General features: G+C 62.8%; 1 protein-coding gene across 2 annotated transcripts; it reads left to right on the top strand.

Moving 5' to 3' along the window:
* The first annotated feature begins 161 nt into the window (after window positions 1–161).
* MTA2 (metastasis associated 1 family member 2) lies at window positions 162–15,665 on the top strand. 2 transcript variants are annotated; one of them, XM_066570296.1, is made up of 18 exons: window positions 162–389; window positions 1,401–1,468; window positions 1,568–1,661; window positions 3,013–3,130; window positions 3,259–3,322; window positions 3,415–3,532; window positions 3,610–3,712; window positions 3,792–3,891; window positions 7,198–7,386; window positions 7,488–7,562; window positions 9,328–9,383; window positions 9,496–9,593; window positions 10,716–10,855; window positions 11,868–12,096; window positions 12,851–12,940; window positions 13,628–13,779; window positions 14,666–14,814; window positions 15,484–15,665. In XM_066570296.1, the coding sequence occupies exons 1-18, from the start codon at window positions 362–364 to the stop codon at window positions 15,653–15,655; spliced, it is 2,043 nt and encodes a 680-aa protein (XP_066426393.1). In that variant the 5' UTR covers window positions 162–361; the 3' UTR covers window positions 15,656–15,665. The 2 variants fall into 2 exon arrangements, with proteins under 2 accessions (XP_066426393.1, XP_066426392.1); XM_066570295.1 differs by having other exon boundaries at window positions 9,325–9,383.
* Window positions 15,666–15,675: the final 10 nt, after the last annotated feature.

Raw genomic sequence — 15,675 nt, 5'->3', positions numbered from 1 at the left:
GAAAGAGCCGAGGTTGAGCCGAGGAGTGACGGAGAGAGCCGAGGCTAAGCCGAGGCTTCTCCGAAGCCGAGCCGAAAAGTGCCGAATTCGCGCCGGAAGCGCCCGAGGCGGCGCCGAAGCCGTGCCGAAGGTGCCCGAACGAATCCGGCAATACCCGAGCCTTTCCGGAGGTGCCCAAACAGTCTCCGGAGGTGCCCGAAAGGCCTTGCCGGAGGTTGCCGAACGTCTCCGGGGGTGCCCGAAGCCTCTCCGGAGGTGCCCGAAGGGCTCCGAACCGGCCGTGCCGGCGCGGAGGCGGCGGGAGCGGCGATGAAGCGCGGCCGGGGCCGGGCCCGGGGGTAGCGCGGCCGAACGAGCGGCCATGGCGGCCAACATGTACCGCGTCGGCGGTGAGCGGGCCGGGGGTCGCGGACCTCCGGGAGGGACGGCCAGGAGGGCCCTGAGGAGATTTAGGGGGTCCCGGAAAGCAAGGGGGGGGGTCTGTGAGGGGATTTGGGGGTTCCCTGAGGCGCGGGAAGGGCCGTGAGGGGATTTGGGGGGTGCCCGTGAGGAGTTAAGGGAGGTCCGTGAGGGGTCCCGGAAAGGAGGAGGCGTGAGGGGAGTGGGGGGTCCCACAGCGGAAAGGGGGGGGTCTGTGAGGGAATTCGGGGGTCCTGGAAAGAGGGAAAGGGTTTTGTGAGAGGATTTGGGGGTCCCGGAAAGGGGGAGAGTGTTTTGTGAGGGGATTTGGGGGTCCCGTGAACAGCGGGGGTGTCTTGTGAGGTAATAACGGGGCGGGGGGGTCCCGTGCGGGAATTTGGGGGTCCCGGAAATGGGAGGGGGGTCCCGTGAGGGGATTTTGGGGGGTCCCGAAGACGAAAGAGTCCCGTGAGGGTGTTAAGGGGGTCCCTGAGGGGATTTGGGGTGTTTTTGAGGGGAACTGGGGCTCTGTGAGGAAAAGGAGGTCCCAGAAATGGGGAAGGGTCCATGGAGGGGGGGGACCCCCAAATCCTGAGGCGTGGAGGTGGGAGATGTCCCCCCGCAAAATCTAAAGAAAAAAGGGGGGGGAGCCTTGGATGAGAGGAGAGCTCCATAATGGGGAACCCTAAATTTTTCTTGGGGGGGTCCTGTGCCCCCCATCTGTGAGGGGAGGGTCTGAGCTGGGGGGGGGACCCCAGGTTTGTAATGGGGGCGAAATGGGAGGGAGGGGGGCTTTGGGACCAGAACCCCCCCCACCTCCATGAGGGGAACATCTGGCTGTGAAAACCCCCCGAGACTTTTTTTTTTTTGGTTTTTGGGAGGATAAAATAGGAATTCTGCCACATTCAAAGAAAGGGGTTTTTGGGGAAAGGGATTTTTGGGGAGGGGGTTTCCCCTCATGCCCCCCTCATTTTTGCTCCCCCTTTTTCCCCCCCCCCCAGACTACGTCTACTTCGAGAACTCCTCCAGCAACCCCTACCTGGTGCGGCGCATCGAGGAGCTCAACAAGGTGAGACCCCCCCCCCTCATTCCTGGGGGGGTCCCCAAGCCCTGAGGGGGGTCCCCAAGCCCGGGGGGCCCCCCCTAACCCCCTGTGCCCCCCCCTCAGACAGCCAATGGCAATGTGGAGGCCAAGGTGGTTTGTCTGTTCCGGCGGCGCGACATCTCCAGCAGCCTCAACAGCCTGGCCGACAGCAATGCCCGTGAGTGGGGGGCTTGGGGGGATTTGGGGGGCAGCCCTAAAAGCCAGGCCAATGGCAGTGCCTGTGGGTGGGGGTTTTGGGGGTTTTTGAAGGGTTTTCAGGGGAATTTGGGGGTTTGGGGGGCAGCCCTAAAAGCCAGGCCAACGGCAGTGCCTGTGGGTGGGGGGTTTTGGGGAAGATTTGGGGGTTTTTGAGGGGGATTTGGGGGTTTGAGGGGCAGCCCTAAAAGCCAGGCCAGTGGCAGTGCCCGTGGGTGGGGGTTTTGGGGGTTTTTGAAGGGTTTTCAGGGGAATTTGGGGGTTTGGGGGGCAGCCCTAAAAGCCAGGCCAGTGGCAGTGCCTGTGGGTGGGGGGTTTTGGGGAAGATTTAGGGGTTTTTGAAGGGTTTTGGGGGGGATTTGGGGGTTTGGGGGACAGCCCTAAAAGCCAGGCTAACGGCAGTGCCTGTGGGTGGGAGGTTTTGGGGGGAGTTTGGGGGTTTTTGAGGGGGTTTGGGAGGCTGCCCTAAAAGCCAGGCCAACAGCAGTGCCCATGGGTGGGAGATTTTGGGGGCTTTTGGGGGGTTTTTGGGGGGGATTTGGGGGTTTTTGAGGGATTTTGGGAGGTTTGGGGGGCAACCCTAAAAGCCAGGCCAACAGCAGTGCCCGTGGGTGGGGGGTTTTGGGGGCTTTTGAGGGGTTTTTAGGGGGTTTTGGGGGACTTTTGAGAGGGGTGGGGAGTGGAGCGGTGTTGGTGCTGCTCCTGCTTTGGGGTTCAGGAATTTTGGGGGTTTTGAAGGAATTTTTGGGGGTTTTTTGGGGGGTTTTGGAGGGGGTGGGGGGTAGATCCCTACTTAGTGCTGCTCCTGCTTTGAGGGTTCAGGAATTTTAGGGGGTTGTCTCTGACCCCCTCATCGCAATGGGGTGCCCCCAAATTTTGGGGAGAGCTTTTTTGACATTACTTGGGAAATTTGGGGGTGCTGGGGGGGGGAGGGTGTCCATGAACCTTCCCATAGAGACACCCCCAGTTTGAAAGGGAGGGGGGTGTGGAGTTGTTTGAGAAGCTTTGGGCTGATTTGGGGGGGGCTTTGCCAATTCTCGGGGGGGGGGGGGTCACAGGTAAAGGATTGAACCCCAACCCACCCCTCCCATCAAACTGGGGGGGTCCTGCCCTTCTTGGGGGGGTCCTGCCCTTCCTGGGGTGTCCCCACCCTCTCACAGCCCCTCCCTCCCCCTTTTGCCCCTCCCTCTCCTCGGGGCCGTTGCCAAAATCCCGGAGGGGTTTTTTGGGCTTTTTGGGAGAACAATGGCCCTCCCAGCTGGATTTTGGGGGGGAGGGGGACACCCCGGTGTGACCCCCCCGGCCCCCCCAAGGCGAGTTCGAGGAGGAGTCGAAGCAGCCGCCGATGACGGAGCAGCAGCGGCACCAACTCAAGCACCGGGAGCTGTTCCTGTCCCGCCAGTTCGAGTCCCTGCCGGCCACCCACATCCGGTACCGGGCCCCAAAACCCCCCTGGAGGGCTGGGAAAGGGGGCTGGGGGTGTGGGAACAGGCTCTGGGGGGGTTCCCTTGCATGGCGAGGGGTTTTGGGGTGACCCCCTCCCCGATTGTTCCCTGCAGGGGGAAGTGCAGCGTGACGCTGCTGAACGAGACCGACATCCTGGGCCAGTACCTGGAGAAGGAGGTGAGCTCTGGGTGCCCCTGAAATGGGTCTGGGGGGGGTTTTGGGGGTGTCCCCACCCCGCTGAGCCCCCCCCGTGTGCCCCCTCCCCCCAGGATTGCTTCTTCTACTCGCTGGTGTTCGACCCCGTGCAGAAAACGCTGCTGGCGGATCAGGGCGAGATCAGGGTGGGCTGCAAGTACCAGGCCGAGATCCCTGAGCGCCTGGCCGAAGGTTTGGGGGGTTCAGGGGGGGTGCAGCATGGGGGGGGTCACCCTGAGAGCCCCCCCAAACTCCCCCCCCCCCCCCAGGTGAGTCGGACAACAGGAACCAGCAGAAGATGGAGATGAAGGTGTGGGACCCCGACAACCCCCTGACAGACAGACAGATCGACCAGTTCCTGGTGGTGGCTCGGTGAGGGGGGCACTGGGGGAGCTGGGGGGGGTCGGGGGGATTGGGGGGACCCCTCTGACCCCCCCGTGTCCCCCACCAGGGCCGTGGGGACGTTTGCTCGGGCTCTGGACTGCAGCAGCTCCATCCGCCAGCCCAGCCTGCACATGAGCGCGGCCGCGGCCTCGCGGGACATCACCCTGGTGAGGGGGGCCCGAGCCCCGGCACCCCAAAACTGCCTTGGAACCTCCTCAGTTCCCACTGGGACACCCCAAAACTGCCTTAGAACCTCCTCAGTTCCCACTGGGACACCCCAAAACTGCCCTGGAGCCCTCAGTTCCCACTGGGACACCCCAAAACTGCCTTAGAACCTCCTCAGTTCCCACTGGGACACCCCAAAACTGCCTTAGAACCTCCTCAGTTCCCACTGGGACACCCCAAAACTGCCTTAGCACCTCCTCAGTTCCCACTGGGACACCCCAAAACTGCCTTAGAACCTCCTCAGTTCCCACTGGGACACCCCAAAACTGCCCTGGAGCCCTCAGTTCCCACTGGGACACCCCAAAACTGCCCTGGAGCCCTCAGTTCCCACTGGGACACCCCAAAACTGCCCTGGAGCCCTCAGTTCCCACTGGGACACCCCAAAACTGCCTTAGAACCTCCTCAGTTCCCACTGGGACACCCCAAATCTGCCTTAGAACCTCCTCAGTACCCACTGGGACACCCCAAAACTCCATTGGAGTCCTCAGTTCTCACTGGGAGACCCCAAAACTTCCCTTAGAGACCCCAAAACTCCTTTGGAGCCTTCAGTTCCCACTGGGGCACCCCAAAACTGCCTTAGCACCTCCTCAGTTCCCACTGGGACACCCCAAAACTGCCTTAGCACCTCCTCAGTTCCCACTGGGACACCCCAAAACTGCCCTGGAGCCCCCAGTTCCCACTGGGACACCCCAAAACTGCCCTGGAGCCCTCAGTTCCCACTGGGACACCCCAAAACTGCCCTGGAGCCCTCAGTTCCCACTGGGACACCCCAAAACTGCCCTGGAGCCCTCAGTTCCCACTGGGACACCCCAAAACATCCTTAGAACCTCCTCAGTTCCCATTGGGAGACCCCAAAACTTCCCTTAGAGACCCCAAAACTCCTTTGGAGCCTTCAGTTCCCACTGGGACACCCCAAAACTTCCTTAGAACCTTCTCAGTTCCCATTGGGACACCCCAAAACTTCCCTTAGAGACCCCAAAACTCCTTTGGAGCCTTCAGTTCCCACTGGGACACCCCAATAGTTCCTTATGACCCCCTCATTTTCCACTAGCATACCCTAAAACCTCCCCCAAAACCCCTGTCAGACCCCTCCCAGTGCTCCCAGTGCTCCCAGTACCCCCCATTTCCCCCAGTTCCACACCATGGACACCCTGCAGAGGAATGGCTCCGACCTGGCGCGGGCCATGGCCCCCTGAAACACCCCAAAACCCCCTCAAAACACCCCAAAACCCCCTCAAAACACCCCAAAACCCCTGTCAGAGCCCTCCCAGTGGCTCCCAGTGCTCCCAGTACCCCCCATTGTCCCCAGTTCCACGCCATGGACACCCTGCAGAGGAACGGCTCCGACCTGGCTCGGGCCATGGCCACGCTGGTGCCGCAGGGGGGGCCTGAAACACCCCAAAACCCCCTCAAACCTGTCCCAAACTCCGCCTTAGAGCCCTCCCAGTACATCCCAGTGCTCCCAGTGCTCCCAGTATCCCCCATTGTCCCCAGTTCCACGCCATGGACACCCTGCAGAGGAACGGCTACGACCTGGCGCGGGCCATGGCCCCTGAATCCCCCCAAAACCCCCTCAAAACACCCCAAAACCCCCTCAAAACACCCCAAAACCCCCTCAAACCTGCCCCAAACTCCCCCTTAGACCCCTCCCAGTACATCCCAGTGGCTCCCAGTTACCCCAGTACCCCCCATTGTCCCCAGTTCCACGCCATGGACACCCTGCAGAGGAACGGCTACGACCTGGTGCGGGCCATGGCCACGCTGGTGCTCTGAAATCCCCCAAAACCCCCCCAAACCTGCCCCAAAACGCCCCAAACTCCCCCTTAGAGCGCTCCCAGTACATCCCAGTGCTCCCAGTATCCCCCATTTCCCCCAGTTCCACGCCATGGACACCCTGCAGAGGAACGGCTACGACCTGGCGCGGGCCATGGCCCCCTGAAACACCCCAAAACCCCCTCAAAACACCCCAAAACCCCCTCAAAACACCCCAAAACCCCCTCAAACCTGCCCCAAACTCCCCCTTAGACCCCTCCCAGTGCTCCCAGTGCTCCCAGTATCCCCCATTTCCCCCAGTTCCACGCCATGGACACCCTGCAGAGGAACGGCTACGACCTGGCGCGGGCCATGGCCCCCTGAAACACCCCAAAACCCCCTCAAAACACCCCAAAACCCCCTCAAAACACCCCAAAACCCCCTCAAACCTGTCCCAAACTCCCCCTTAGAGCCCTCCCAGTGGCTCCCAGTGCTCCCAGTGTCCCCAGAATGTCCCATTGTCCCCAGTTCCACGCCATGGACACCCTGCAGAGGAACGGCTACGACCTGGCGCGGGCCATGGCCCCTGAAACACCCCAAAACCCCCTCAAAACACCCCAAAACCCCCTCAAAACACCCCAAAACCCCCCAAACTCCCCCTTAGACCCCTCCCAGTGCTCCCAGTGCTCCCAGTGCTCCCAGTGCTCCCAGTATGCCCCGTTTCCTCCAGTTCCACACCATGGACACCCTGCAGAGGAACGGCTCCGGCCTGGCTCGGGCCATGGCCCCTGAATCCCCCCAAAACCCCCTCAAAACACCCCAAAACCCCCTCAAACCTGTCCCAAACTCCCCCTTAGAGCCCTCCCAGTACATCCCAGTGCTCCCAGTGCTCCCAGTACCCCCCATTGTCCCCAGTTCCACGCCATGGACACCCTGCAGAGGAACGGCTACGACCTGGCGCGGGCCATGGCCACGCTGGTGCCGCAGGGGGGGCCTGAAACACCCCAAAACCCCCTCAAACCTGCCCCAAAACCCCCCAAAACCCCCCAAACTCCCCCTTAGACCCCTCCCAGTGCTCCCAGTGCTCCCAGTGCTCCCAGTATCCCCCATTGTCCCCAGTTCCACGCCATGGACACCCTGCAGAGGAACGGCTCCGACCTGGCACGGGCCATGGCCCCTGAAACACCCCAAAACCCCCTCAAAACACCCCAAAACCCCCTCAAAACACCCCAAAACCCCCCAAACTCCCCCTTAGACCCCTCCCAGTGCTCCCAGTGCTCCCAGTGCTCCCAGTATCCCCCATTGTCCCCAGTTCCACGCCATGGACACCCTGCAGAGGAACGGCTACGACCTGGCACGGGCCATGGCCCCTGAATCCCCCCAAAACCCCCTCAAAACACCCCAAAACCCCCTCAAAACACCCCAAAACCCCCCAAACTCTGCCTTAGACCCCTCCCAGTGCTCCCAGTGCTCCCAGTACACCCCATTTCCCCCAGTTCCACGCCATGGACACGCTGCAGAGGAACGGCTACGACCTGGCGCGGGCCATGGCCACGCTGGTGCCGCAGGGGGGGCCGGTGCTGTGCCGCGATGAGATGGAGGAGTGGTCGGCCTCCGAGGCCATGCTCTTCGAGGAGGCCCTGGAGAAATACGGCAAGGACTTCAACGACATCCGGCAGGACTTCGTGAGTGGGGGGGGAGCCCCTTCTTGGGGTCGTTTTAGGGGTTTTTGGGGGTTTCATGGGGATCAGGGAGCCTCGCTGAGCTCGGGGTTGGGTGCCCGCAGCTGCCCTGGAAGTCTCTGGCCAGCATCGTGCAGTTCTATTACATGTGGAAAACCACTGACCGCTACATCCAGCAGGTACGGGCTGGGAAATGGGGTTTGGGGGGCTGGGAAATGGGGTTTGGGGGGCTGGAATGGGGTTTGGGGGGCTGGAATGGGGGTTTGGGGGGCTGGAATGGGGTTTGGGGGGGCTGGAATGGGGGTTTGGGGGGGGGAATGGGGTTTGGGGGGCTGGAATGGGGTTTGGGGGGGCTGGAATGGGGTTTGGGGGGCTGGGAAATGGGGTTTGGGGGGCTGGAATGGGGTTTGGGGGGCTGGAATGGGGTTTGGGGGGCTGGAATGGGGTTTGGGGGGGCTGGAATGGGGTTTGGGGAGCTGGAATGGGGTTTGGGGGGGGGAATGGGGTTTGGGGGGCTGGAATGGGGTTTGGGGGGGCTGGAATGGGGTTTGGGGGGGCTGGAATGGGGTTTGGGGGGCTGGAATGGGGTTTGGGGGGCTGGAATGGGGTTTGGGGGGCTGAAAAGGGGTTTGGGGGTCTGGAATGGGGGTTTGGGGGTGGGAATGGGGTTTGGGGGGGCTGGAATGGGGTTTGGGGGGCTGGAATGGGGGTTTGGGGGGGGGAATGGGGTTTGGGGGGCTGGAATGGGGTTTGGGGGGCTGGAATGGGGTTTGGGGGGCTGGGAAATGGGGTTTGGGGGGCTGGAATGGGGTTTGGGGGGGCTGGAATGGGGTTTGGGGGGGGGAATGGGGTTTGGGGGGCTGGAATGGGGGTTTGGGGGGGGGAATGGGGTTTGGGGGGCTGGAATGGGGTTTGGGGGGGCTGGAATGGGGTTTGGGGGGGCTGGAATGGGGTTTGGGGGGCTGGAATGGGGTTTGGGGGGCTGGAATGGGGTTTGGGGGGCTGTGAAATGGGGTTTGGGGGGGCTGGAATGGGGTTTGGGGGGCTGGAATGGGGGTTTGGGGGGGGGAATGGGGTTTGGGGGGCTGGAATGGGGTTTGGGGGGCTGGAATGGGGTTTGGGGGGCTGGGAAATGGGGTTTGGGGGGCTGGAATGGGGTTTGGGGGGGCTGGAATGGGGTTTGGGGGGGGGAATGGGGTTTGGGGGGCTGGAATGGGGGTTTGGGGGGGGGAATGGGGTTTGGGGGGCTGGAATGGGGTTTGGGGGGCTGTGAAATGGGGTTGGGGGGCTGGAATGGGGTTTGGGGGGCTGGGAAATGGGATTTGGGGGGGCTGGAATGGGGTTTGGGGGGCTGGAATGGGGTTTGGGGGGCTGTGGAATGGGGTTTGGGGGGCTGAAATGGGGGTTTGGAGGCCTGGAATGGGGTTTGGGGGGCTGAAAAGGGGTTTGGGGGTCTGGAATGGGGGTTTGGGGGTGGGAATGGGGTTTGGGGGCTGGAATGGGGTTTGGGGGGCTGTGAAATGGGGTTTGGGGGGGCTGGAATGGGGTTTGGGGGGCTGGAATGGGGTTTGGGGGGCTGGAATGGGGTTTGGGGGGCTGTGAAATGGGGTTTGGGGGGCTGGAATGGGGTTTGGGGGGGGTTGAATCTGGAAGGTTTTTGGGGGCTTGATCTGGGGGGTTTTGGGGGGGCTCTGGGATTTGGGGGGGCTGATCTGGGGGGGGTTTGGGGGGCCTCTGGGGGTTTTGGGGGCTCTGATCTGGGGGTTTTTGGTGGGGCTCTGGGGTTTTTGGGGTCTGATCTGGGGGGGTTTTGGGGGGGCTGATCTGGGGTTTTTGGGGGCTCTGATCTGGGGTTTTTGGTGGGGCTCTGGGGTTTTTGGGGTCTGATCTGGGGGGGTTTTGGGGGGCTCAGTGCCCCCCTGACCCCCTCCCTGCTCGCAGAAGAGGCTGAAGGCAGCGGAGGCCGACAGCAAACTGAAGCAGGTCTACATCCCCACCTAGTGAGTGGGGGGGCTCTGGGGACCCCCTGCTGGCTCTGGGGGGGGCACAGGACACCCCATGGAACCCCCCCCCAAAAAAAATCCTCTGAGCCCCTCCCCACTTTTCCCCCAGCACCAAACCCAACCCCAACCAGATCATCTCGGTGGGCTCCAAACCCGGCGTCAACGGGGCCGGGTTCCAGAAAGGGCTGAGCTGCGAGAGCTGCCACAGTCAGTGCGGCCTGGGGGTCCCTGAAGGGTCTGGGGGGGTCCTTGGGGGGGTCCCAGGGGGTTTATGGGGGTCTCTGAGGGTTGGGGGGTTCCAGAAGGGTCTGAGCTGCGAGAGCTGCCACAGTCAGTGTGGGCTGAGGGGTCCCAGAACGGTTTGGGGGGAGGTCCCAGATGGGTTTGGGGGCGTCCTGGAGAGGTTTGGGGGGGGGTCCCAGGGAGTTTGGGGGTGTCCTGAGGTCATGGGGGGTTTCCAGGGTTTGGGGAACGGGAATTTGGGGCATCCAGAAAGGGCTGAGCTGGGAGAGCTGCCACAGTCAGTGTGGGCTGGGGGGGTCCCAAAAGGGTCTGGGGGGGTCCCAAAAGGGTTTGGGGGTGTCCCAAAAGGGTTTGGGGGGTCCTGGGGGGGATTTAGGGGGGTCCTGGGGAGGTTTGGGAGAGGTCCCAAAGGGTTTTGGGGGGGAACTTGGGGTCCTGGGGGGTCTCTGGAGTTTGGGGCACAGGAATTTGGGGTTTCCAGAAAGGGCTGAGCCGGGAGAGCTGCCACAGTCAGTGAGGCCTGGGGGGGTCCTAAAAGGGTTTGGGGGGTCCTGGGGGGTCCTGGGAAGGTTTGGGGGGGGTCCTAAAAGGGTTTGGGGGGGTCCTGGGGAGGTTTGGGGGGGGTCCTAAAAGGGTTTGGGGGTTCCTGGGGGGTCCTGGGAAGGTTTGGGGGGGGGGGGTCCTAAAATGGTTTGGGGGGGTCCTAAAAGGGTTTGGGGGGGTCCTGGGGAGGTTTGGGGGGGTCCCAGGGGCTCTCTGTGGTTTGGGGTACAGGGATCTGAACGTTCCAGAAGAGGCTCCTTGGCATTCGGGGGGGGCTGGGCTGGGGTCTCTGGGGTTTTGGGGGGGCCCTTGGGAGGCTCCTGAGGTTTGCTTTGGTTTGGGGGGGGTCTTTGGGGGATTTAGGGGGTCCCGGGGGTCTTGGGGAGTCTCTGGGGGGCTTTGAGGAGCAGCAGTTTGGGGGTTCCAGAAGGGCCTCTCTGGCATTTGAGGGGATCCTGGGGTGGGGTTTGGGGTTTGGGGGGGATCCCCGGGTGCCCCCCCCCTCCTCCCAGTGCCCCCAGTAAGTCCCAGTTGCCCCCCCAGCCTCCCAGTCCCCCCAGTGGTACGCCTGGGGCCCCCCCAACATGCAGTGCCGCCTCTGCGCCTCCTGCTGGATCTACTGGAAGAAATACGGGGGGCTCAAGACCCCCACCCAGCTGGAGGGGGTGACCCGCAGCGCCTCGGTGAGAGCCCGGCCCCAGATCCCACTGGGGACCCCCGGAGTCCCACAGGGGACCCCAAAACCCCAATCAGGGACCTCCAAAACCTCCTGGGATCTCCAAAACCTCCTGGGACCCCCAGAATCCCAATCAGGGACCCCAAAACCTCCTGGGATCTCCAAAACCTCCTGGGACCCCCAAAATCCCAATCAGGGACCTCCAAAACCTCCTGGGACCCCCAAAATCCCAATAAGGGACCCCCAAAATTGTAATGAGGGACCCCCAAATTTCACTTAGAGACACCCAAAAAATCCCAGGACCCCCAAAATCCCACTGAGGGAGCCCCAAAACCTCCTGGGAGCCCCAAATCCCCCTTAGAGCTCCCTAAACTCCCTTTAAAACCCCCCTGCACCACCCCTGAGTGGTTTTTGGGGGGATTTTGGGGTTTTTAACCCTTTCTGCCCCCCAGGAGCCCCATTCCTGGGGTCACCTGTACCTATACACCACTGTGGATGGTTTTTGGGGGGATTTTGGGGTTTTTAACCCTTTCTACCCCCCAGGATCCCCATTTCTCAGGTCACCTGTCCCCGTATCCCACCATGGGTGATTTTAGGGGAGTTTTTGGGGTTTTTAACCCTTTCTGCCCGCCAGGAGCCCCACTCCTGGGGTCACCTGTCCCCGTATCCCACCATGGGTGATTTTAGGGGGGTTTTGGGTTTTTTTAACCATTTTTAACCCTTTCTGCCCCCCAGGAGCCCCACTCCCGGGGTCACCTGTACCTATACACCCCTGTGGATGGTTTCTGGGGGTTTTTGGGGTTTTTAACCCTTTCTGCCCCCCAGGAGCCCCATTCCTGGGGTCACCTGTACCTATACACCACTGTGGATGGTTTCTGGGGGGTTTTGGGGGGTTTTAACCCTTTCTGCCCCCTCAGGAGCCCCATTCCCGGGGTCACCTGTCCCTGTACCCCAACAGGGGCTGTTCTGGGAGGGTTTTAGGGAGGATTTTGGGGTTTTTAACCCTTTCTGCCCCCCAGGAGCCCCACTCCCGGGGTCACCTGTCCCGTCCCGAGGCGCAGTCGCTGTCCCCGTACACCACCAGCGCCAGCCGGGCCAAGCTGCTGGCCAAGAACCGCCAGACGTTCCTGCTGCAAACCACGCGGCTGACGCGGCTCTCGCGCCGCCTGTGCCGCGACGTCCTGCAGCCCCGGCGGGCGGCGCGCCGGCCCTACGCCCCCATCAACGCCAACGCCATCAAGGCCGAGTGTGAGCGGGGTTTGGGGGGGAAATGGGGAGAAAATGGGGAGAGAATGGGGAGAAAATGGGGAGAAAATGGGGTTTGGGGCGTATGGGATCCCTGTGCCCCCATCAACGCCAACGCCATCAAGGCCGAGTGTGAGCGGGGTTTGGGGGGGAAAATGGGGAGAAAATGGGGAAAAAATGGGGAGAAAATGGGGTTTGGGGGGGAAAAATGGGGAGAAAATGGGGTTTGGGCTGTATGGGATCCCTACGCCCCCATCAACGCCAACGCCATCAAGGCCGAGTGTGAGCGGGGTTTGGGGGGGAAAATGGGGGTTTGGGGGCTAAAAATGGGGTTTGGGGTGTATGGGATCCCTGTGCCCCCATCAACGCCATCAAGGCTGAGGGTGAGAGGGGTTTGGGGGGGAAAATGGGGGGAAAAATGGGGTTTGGGGAGAGAAAATGGGGTTTGGGGTGTATGGGATCCCTACGCCCCCGCCAACGCCATCGAGGCCGAGTGTGAGAGGGGTTTGGGGGGAAAAAATGGGGAGAAAATGGGGTTTGGGGGGAAAAAAAAGGGGGTTTGGGATCCCCATCAAGGCTGAGTGTGAGTGGGGAAATGGGGGAAAAACGGGGGGGATTGGGATCCTCCTCAACCCTGCACCGTCAGGGCCAAGCCTGAGCTCTGGGGCTGGGAGGAGGAATTGGGGGGGGGGGTCTGAGACCCTCTCAGGGGGTGCTGGGGGTGCGGGACCCCCCTGAGCCCCCCGCGCCCCCCCAGGCTCCATCCGGCTGCCCAAGGCCGCCAAGGCCCCCCTGAAGATTCACCCGCTGACCCGGCTGCCCCTCGCCGCCATCGTCAAGGAGCTGGGTGAGGCCTTTGGGGGGCGGGACAGGGGGTTTGGGGGGGTTTGGGGGGCAGGGATGGGGGTTTGGGGGGGTCCCGGGGGTGTGGGGAGGGGTTTGGGGGTGTCCCAAGGGTGGGAGATACAAGAGGGGTTGGTCCGGGTGGAGCTGGGGGAGGGTCCCAATGATGAAGAGGGGGATTTGGGGGGGGTCCAGGTGGGTCTGGGGGGGATTTGGGGGGTCCAGGTGGGTCTGGGGGTGTCCCTGGGGGGGTCCAGGTGAGTCTGGGAGGGGTTTCCAGGGGGAATTGGGGGGATCCAGGTGAGTCTGGGGGAGTCCAGGTGGGTCTGGGGGAGTCCAGGTGAGTCTGGGGATGTCCCTGGGGGGATTTGGGGGGTCCCGGTGAGTCTGGGGGTGTCCCTGGGGGGATCTGGGGGGTCCCGGTGAGTCTGGGGGTGTCCCTGGGGGAACTGGGGGGGGCTCCAGGTGAGTCTGAGGGGGTCCCCAGGGGGGACTGGGGGGCTCCAGGTGAGTTTGGGGTGGGGGGGGTCTCCAGGGGTGTGTGACCCCACCTGGGGCTGATTTGGGGGTCCCCAGGTTGATGGGTGCACCATGGGAGTGTGGGGGGGGGCTCAGGGCTGGATTTGGGGATTTTTGAGGATTTTTGAGGATTTTTTGGGACCCACTGACCCCCCCCTGCCCCCCTCCCCAGCTGCCCAAGCCCCCCTGAAGCCGAAGACCCCGCGAGGCACCAAGACCCCGATCAACCGGAACCAACTGAGCCAGAGCCGGGGGCTGGCGGGGCTGGGGGGCAAGAGGGGCTACGAGGGGGGGGGAGACGGACACAGAGCCCCCCGCATGAGGGTACGGATGGGGGGATGGACGGGGGAATTGGGGGGATTGACAGGGGAAATGGGGGTGATTGACAGGGGAAATGGGGGTGATTGACAGGGGAAATGGGGGGATGGACAGGGGGAAATGGGGTGATTGACAGAGGAAATGGGGTGATTGACAGGGGGAAATGGTGATTGACAGGGGGGATTGGGGTGATTGACGGGGGAAAGGGGCTGATTGACAGGGGAAATGGGGTGATTGACGGGGGAAATGGGGGTGATTGACAGGGGGAATGGGGGTGATTGACGGGGAAAAAGGGGGTGATTGACAGGGGGAAATGGGGGTGATTGACAGGGGGAAAAAGGGGGTGATTGACAGGGGGGATTGGGGTGATTGACAGGGGGTGGGAGTGATTGATGGGAATTGGGAGTGATTGACACGGGGTGATGAGAGTGATTGACAGGGGGTGGGAGTGATTGATGGGAATTGGGGTGATTGACAGGGGGTGATTGACACGGGCAATGAAGATGACTGATGGGGGGATTGGGGGTGATTGACAGGGGAACTGGTGTGATTGACAGGGGGAAATGGGGGTGGTTGACAGGGGTTAGGGTGATTGATGGGGGGCAGTTTTGGAGTGATTGACAGGAGGTGGAGCCATTAGAGGTGTAACCGGATTGGTGCAATCAGGGTTTATGGGCGGGATCTTAAATTGATTGACAGGGACGTAGTAGGATTGGGGCGTGGCTATTACTGACCGACATCTCAGGGCGGGCCGTGATTGACAGGGGGGGCCGGGCGGTGATTGGCCGGATAACGCGCGCGCTCGCGGGAGGCGGGCGGTGATTGGCCGGCGGTCGCTCGCGGCGCGCTGTGATTGGCCGGGGGGCGGGGCTGACGCTCCCTTCCCGCGCAGGTCGGGACGGCGGCGCTGCCGTTCTCCGCCAACGGGCGCCCCCTGGCGGCCGCGCTGCGCCCCGCGCCCCCCCCCGGCACCAAACGGCAGAAACTGAACCCGGCGGACGCGCCCAACCCCGTGGTGTTCGTGGCCACCAAGGACACCCGGTACCGGGGGCTGGAGGGTTTGGGGGGAGTCTGGGGGGGGGGTTCTGAGAGGGTTTGGGGGAGTCCTGAGAGGAATTGAGGGGGTCTGGGGGGGTCCTGAGGGGATTCCGAAAAGGTTGGGGGGGGTTCTGAGGGAACTTGGGGGATCCTGAGGGGATTTGGGGGTGTCTTGAGGGAATCTGGAGAGGCCCGAAGGGGTCCTGAGGGAATTTGGGGGGTTCAGAAGGGGTTCTGAGGCTGTTTGGGGTTCCTGGGGGGGGCTTGAGAGGGTTTGAGGAGTCCTGAGGGTATTTGCGAGGGTCCCAAGTGGGTTTAAGAGGTGCAGAGTAGATCTGGGGAGATCTGAGAGGGATTTGAGGGATCCTGAAGAGATTTGGGGGGTCCTGAAGGGGTTTGAGGAATCCTGAAGGGAATTGAGGGGTCCCGAGGGTGTCTGGGAGGGTCCTGAGGGGATCTGGGAGCGTCCTGAGGGGATTTGGGGAGCTCTGGCAGGGTCCTGGAAGGTCTGAGCTGTCCCAAGACCCTCCAGCACAGCAAATTTGGGGTTTACTCTGTGGGGGCCGCACCAGCCCTGTGCCCCTCCACACCCCACGCTGGGGGAGGGTCCCACGGATTTTTTGGGGTTCCCTGAGCTGATCCCTCCGCTCTGTGTCCCCCCCTGTTCCCCAGGGCTCTGCGGAAGGCTCTGACGCACCTGGAGCTCCGCCGCGCCGCCCGCCGCCCCAACCTCCCCCTGAAGGTGAAACCGGGGGGGCTCCCCCTGCGCCCGGGGGGGGCCCTGGCGCCCCCCGCCCCCCCCCACCCCTCCAGCACCTCCGAGCCCATCGTGCTCGAGGACTGACCCTCCCTCCCCCGGCCCCA

Source organism: Molothrus aeneus, unplaced genomic scaffold (assembly GCF_037042795.1).
Source record: "Molothrus aeneus isolate 106 unplaced genomic scaffold, BPBGC_Maene_1.0 scaffold_30, whole genome shotgun sequence".
Lineage (NCBI taxonomy): Eukaryota > Metazoa > Chordata > Aves > Passeriformes > Icteridae > Molothrus > Molothrus aeneus.
Note: the sequence above shows the minus strand (reverse complement) of the source record. Positions and strands in the feature narration are given on the sequence as shown.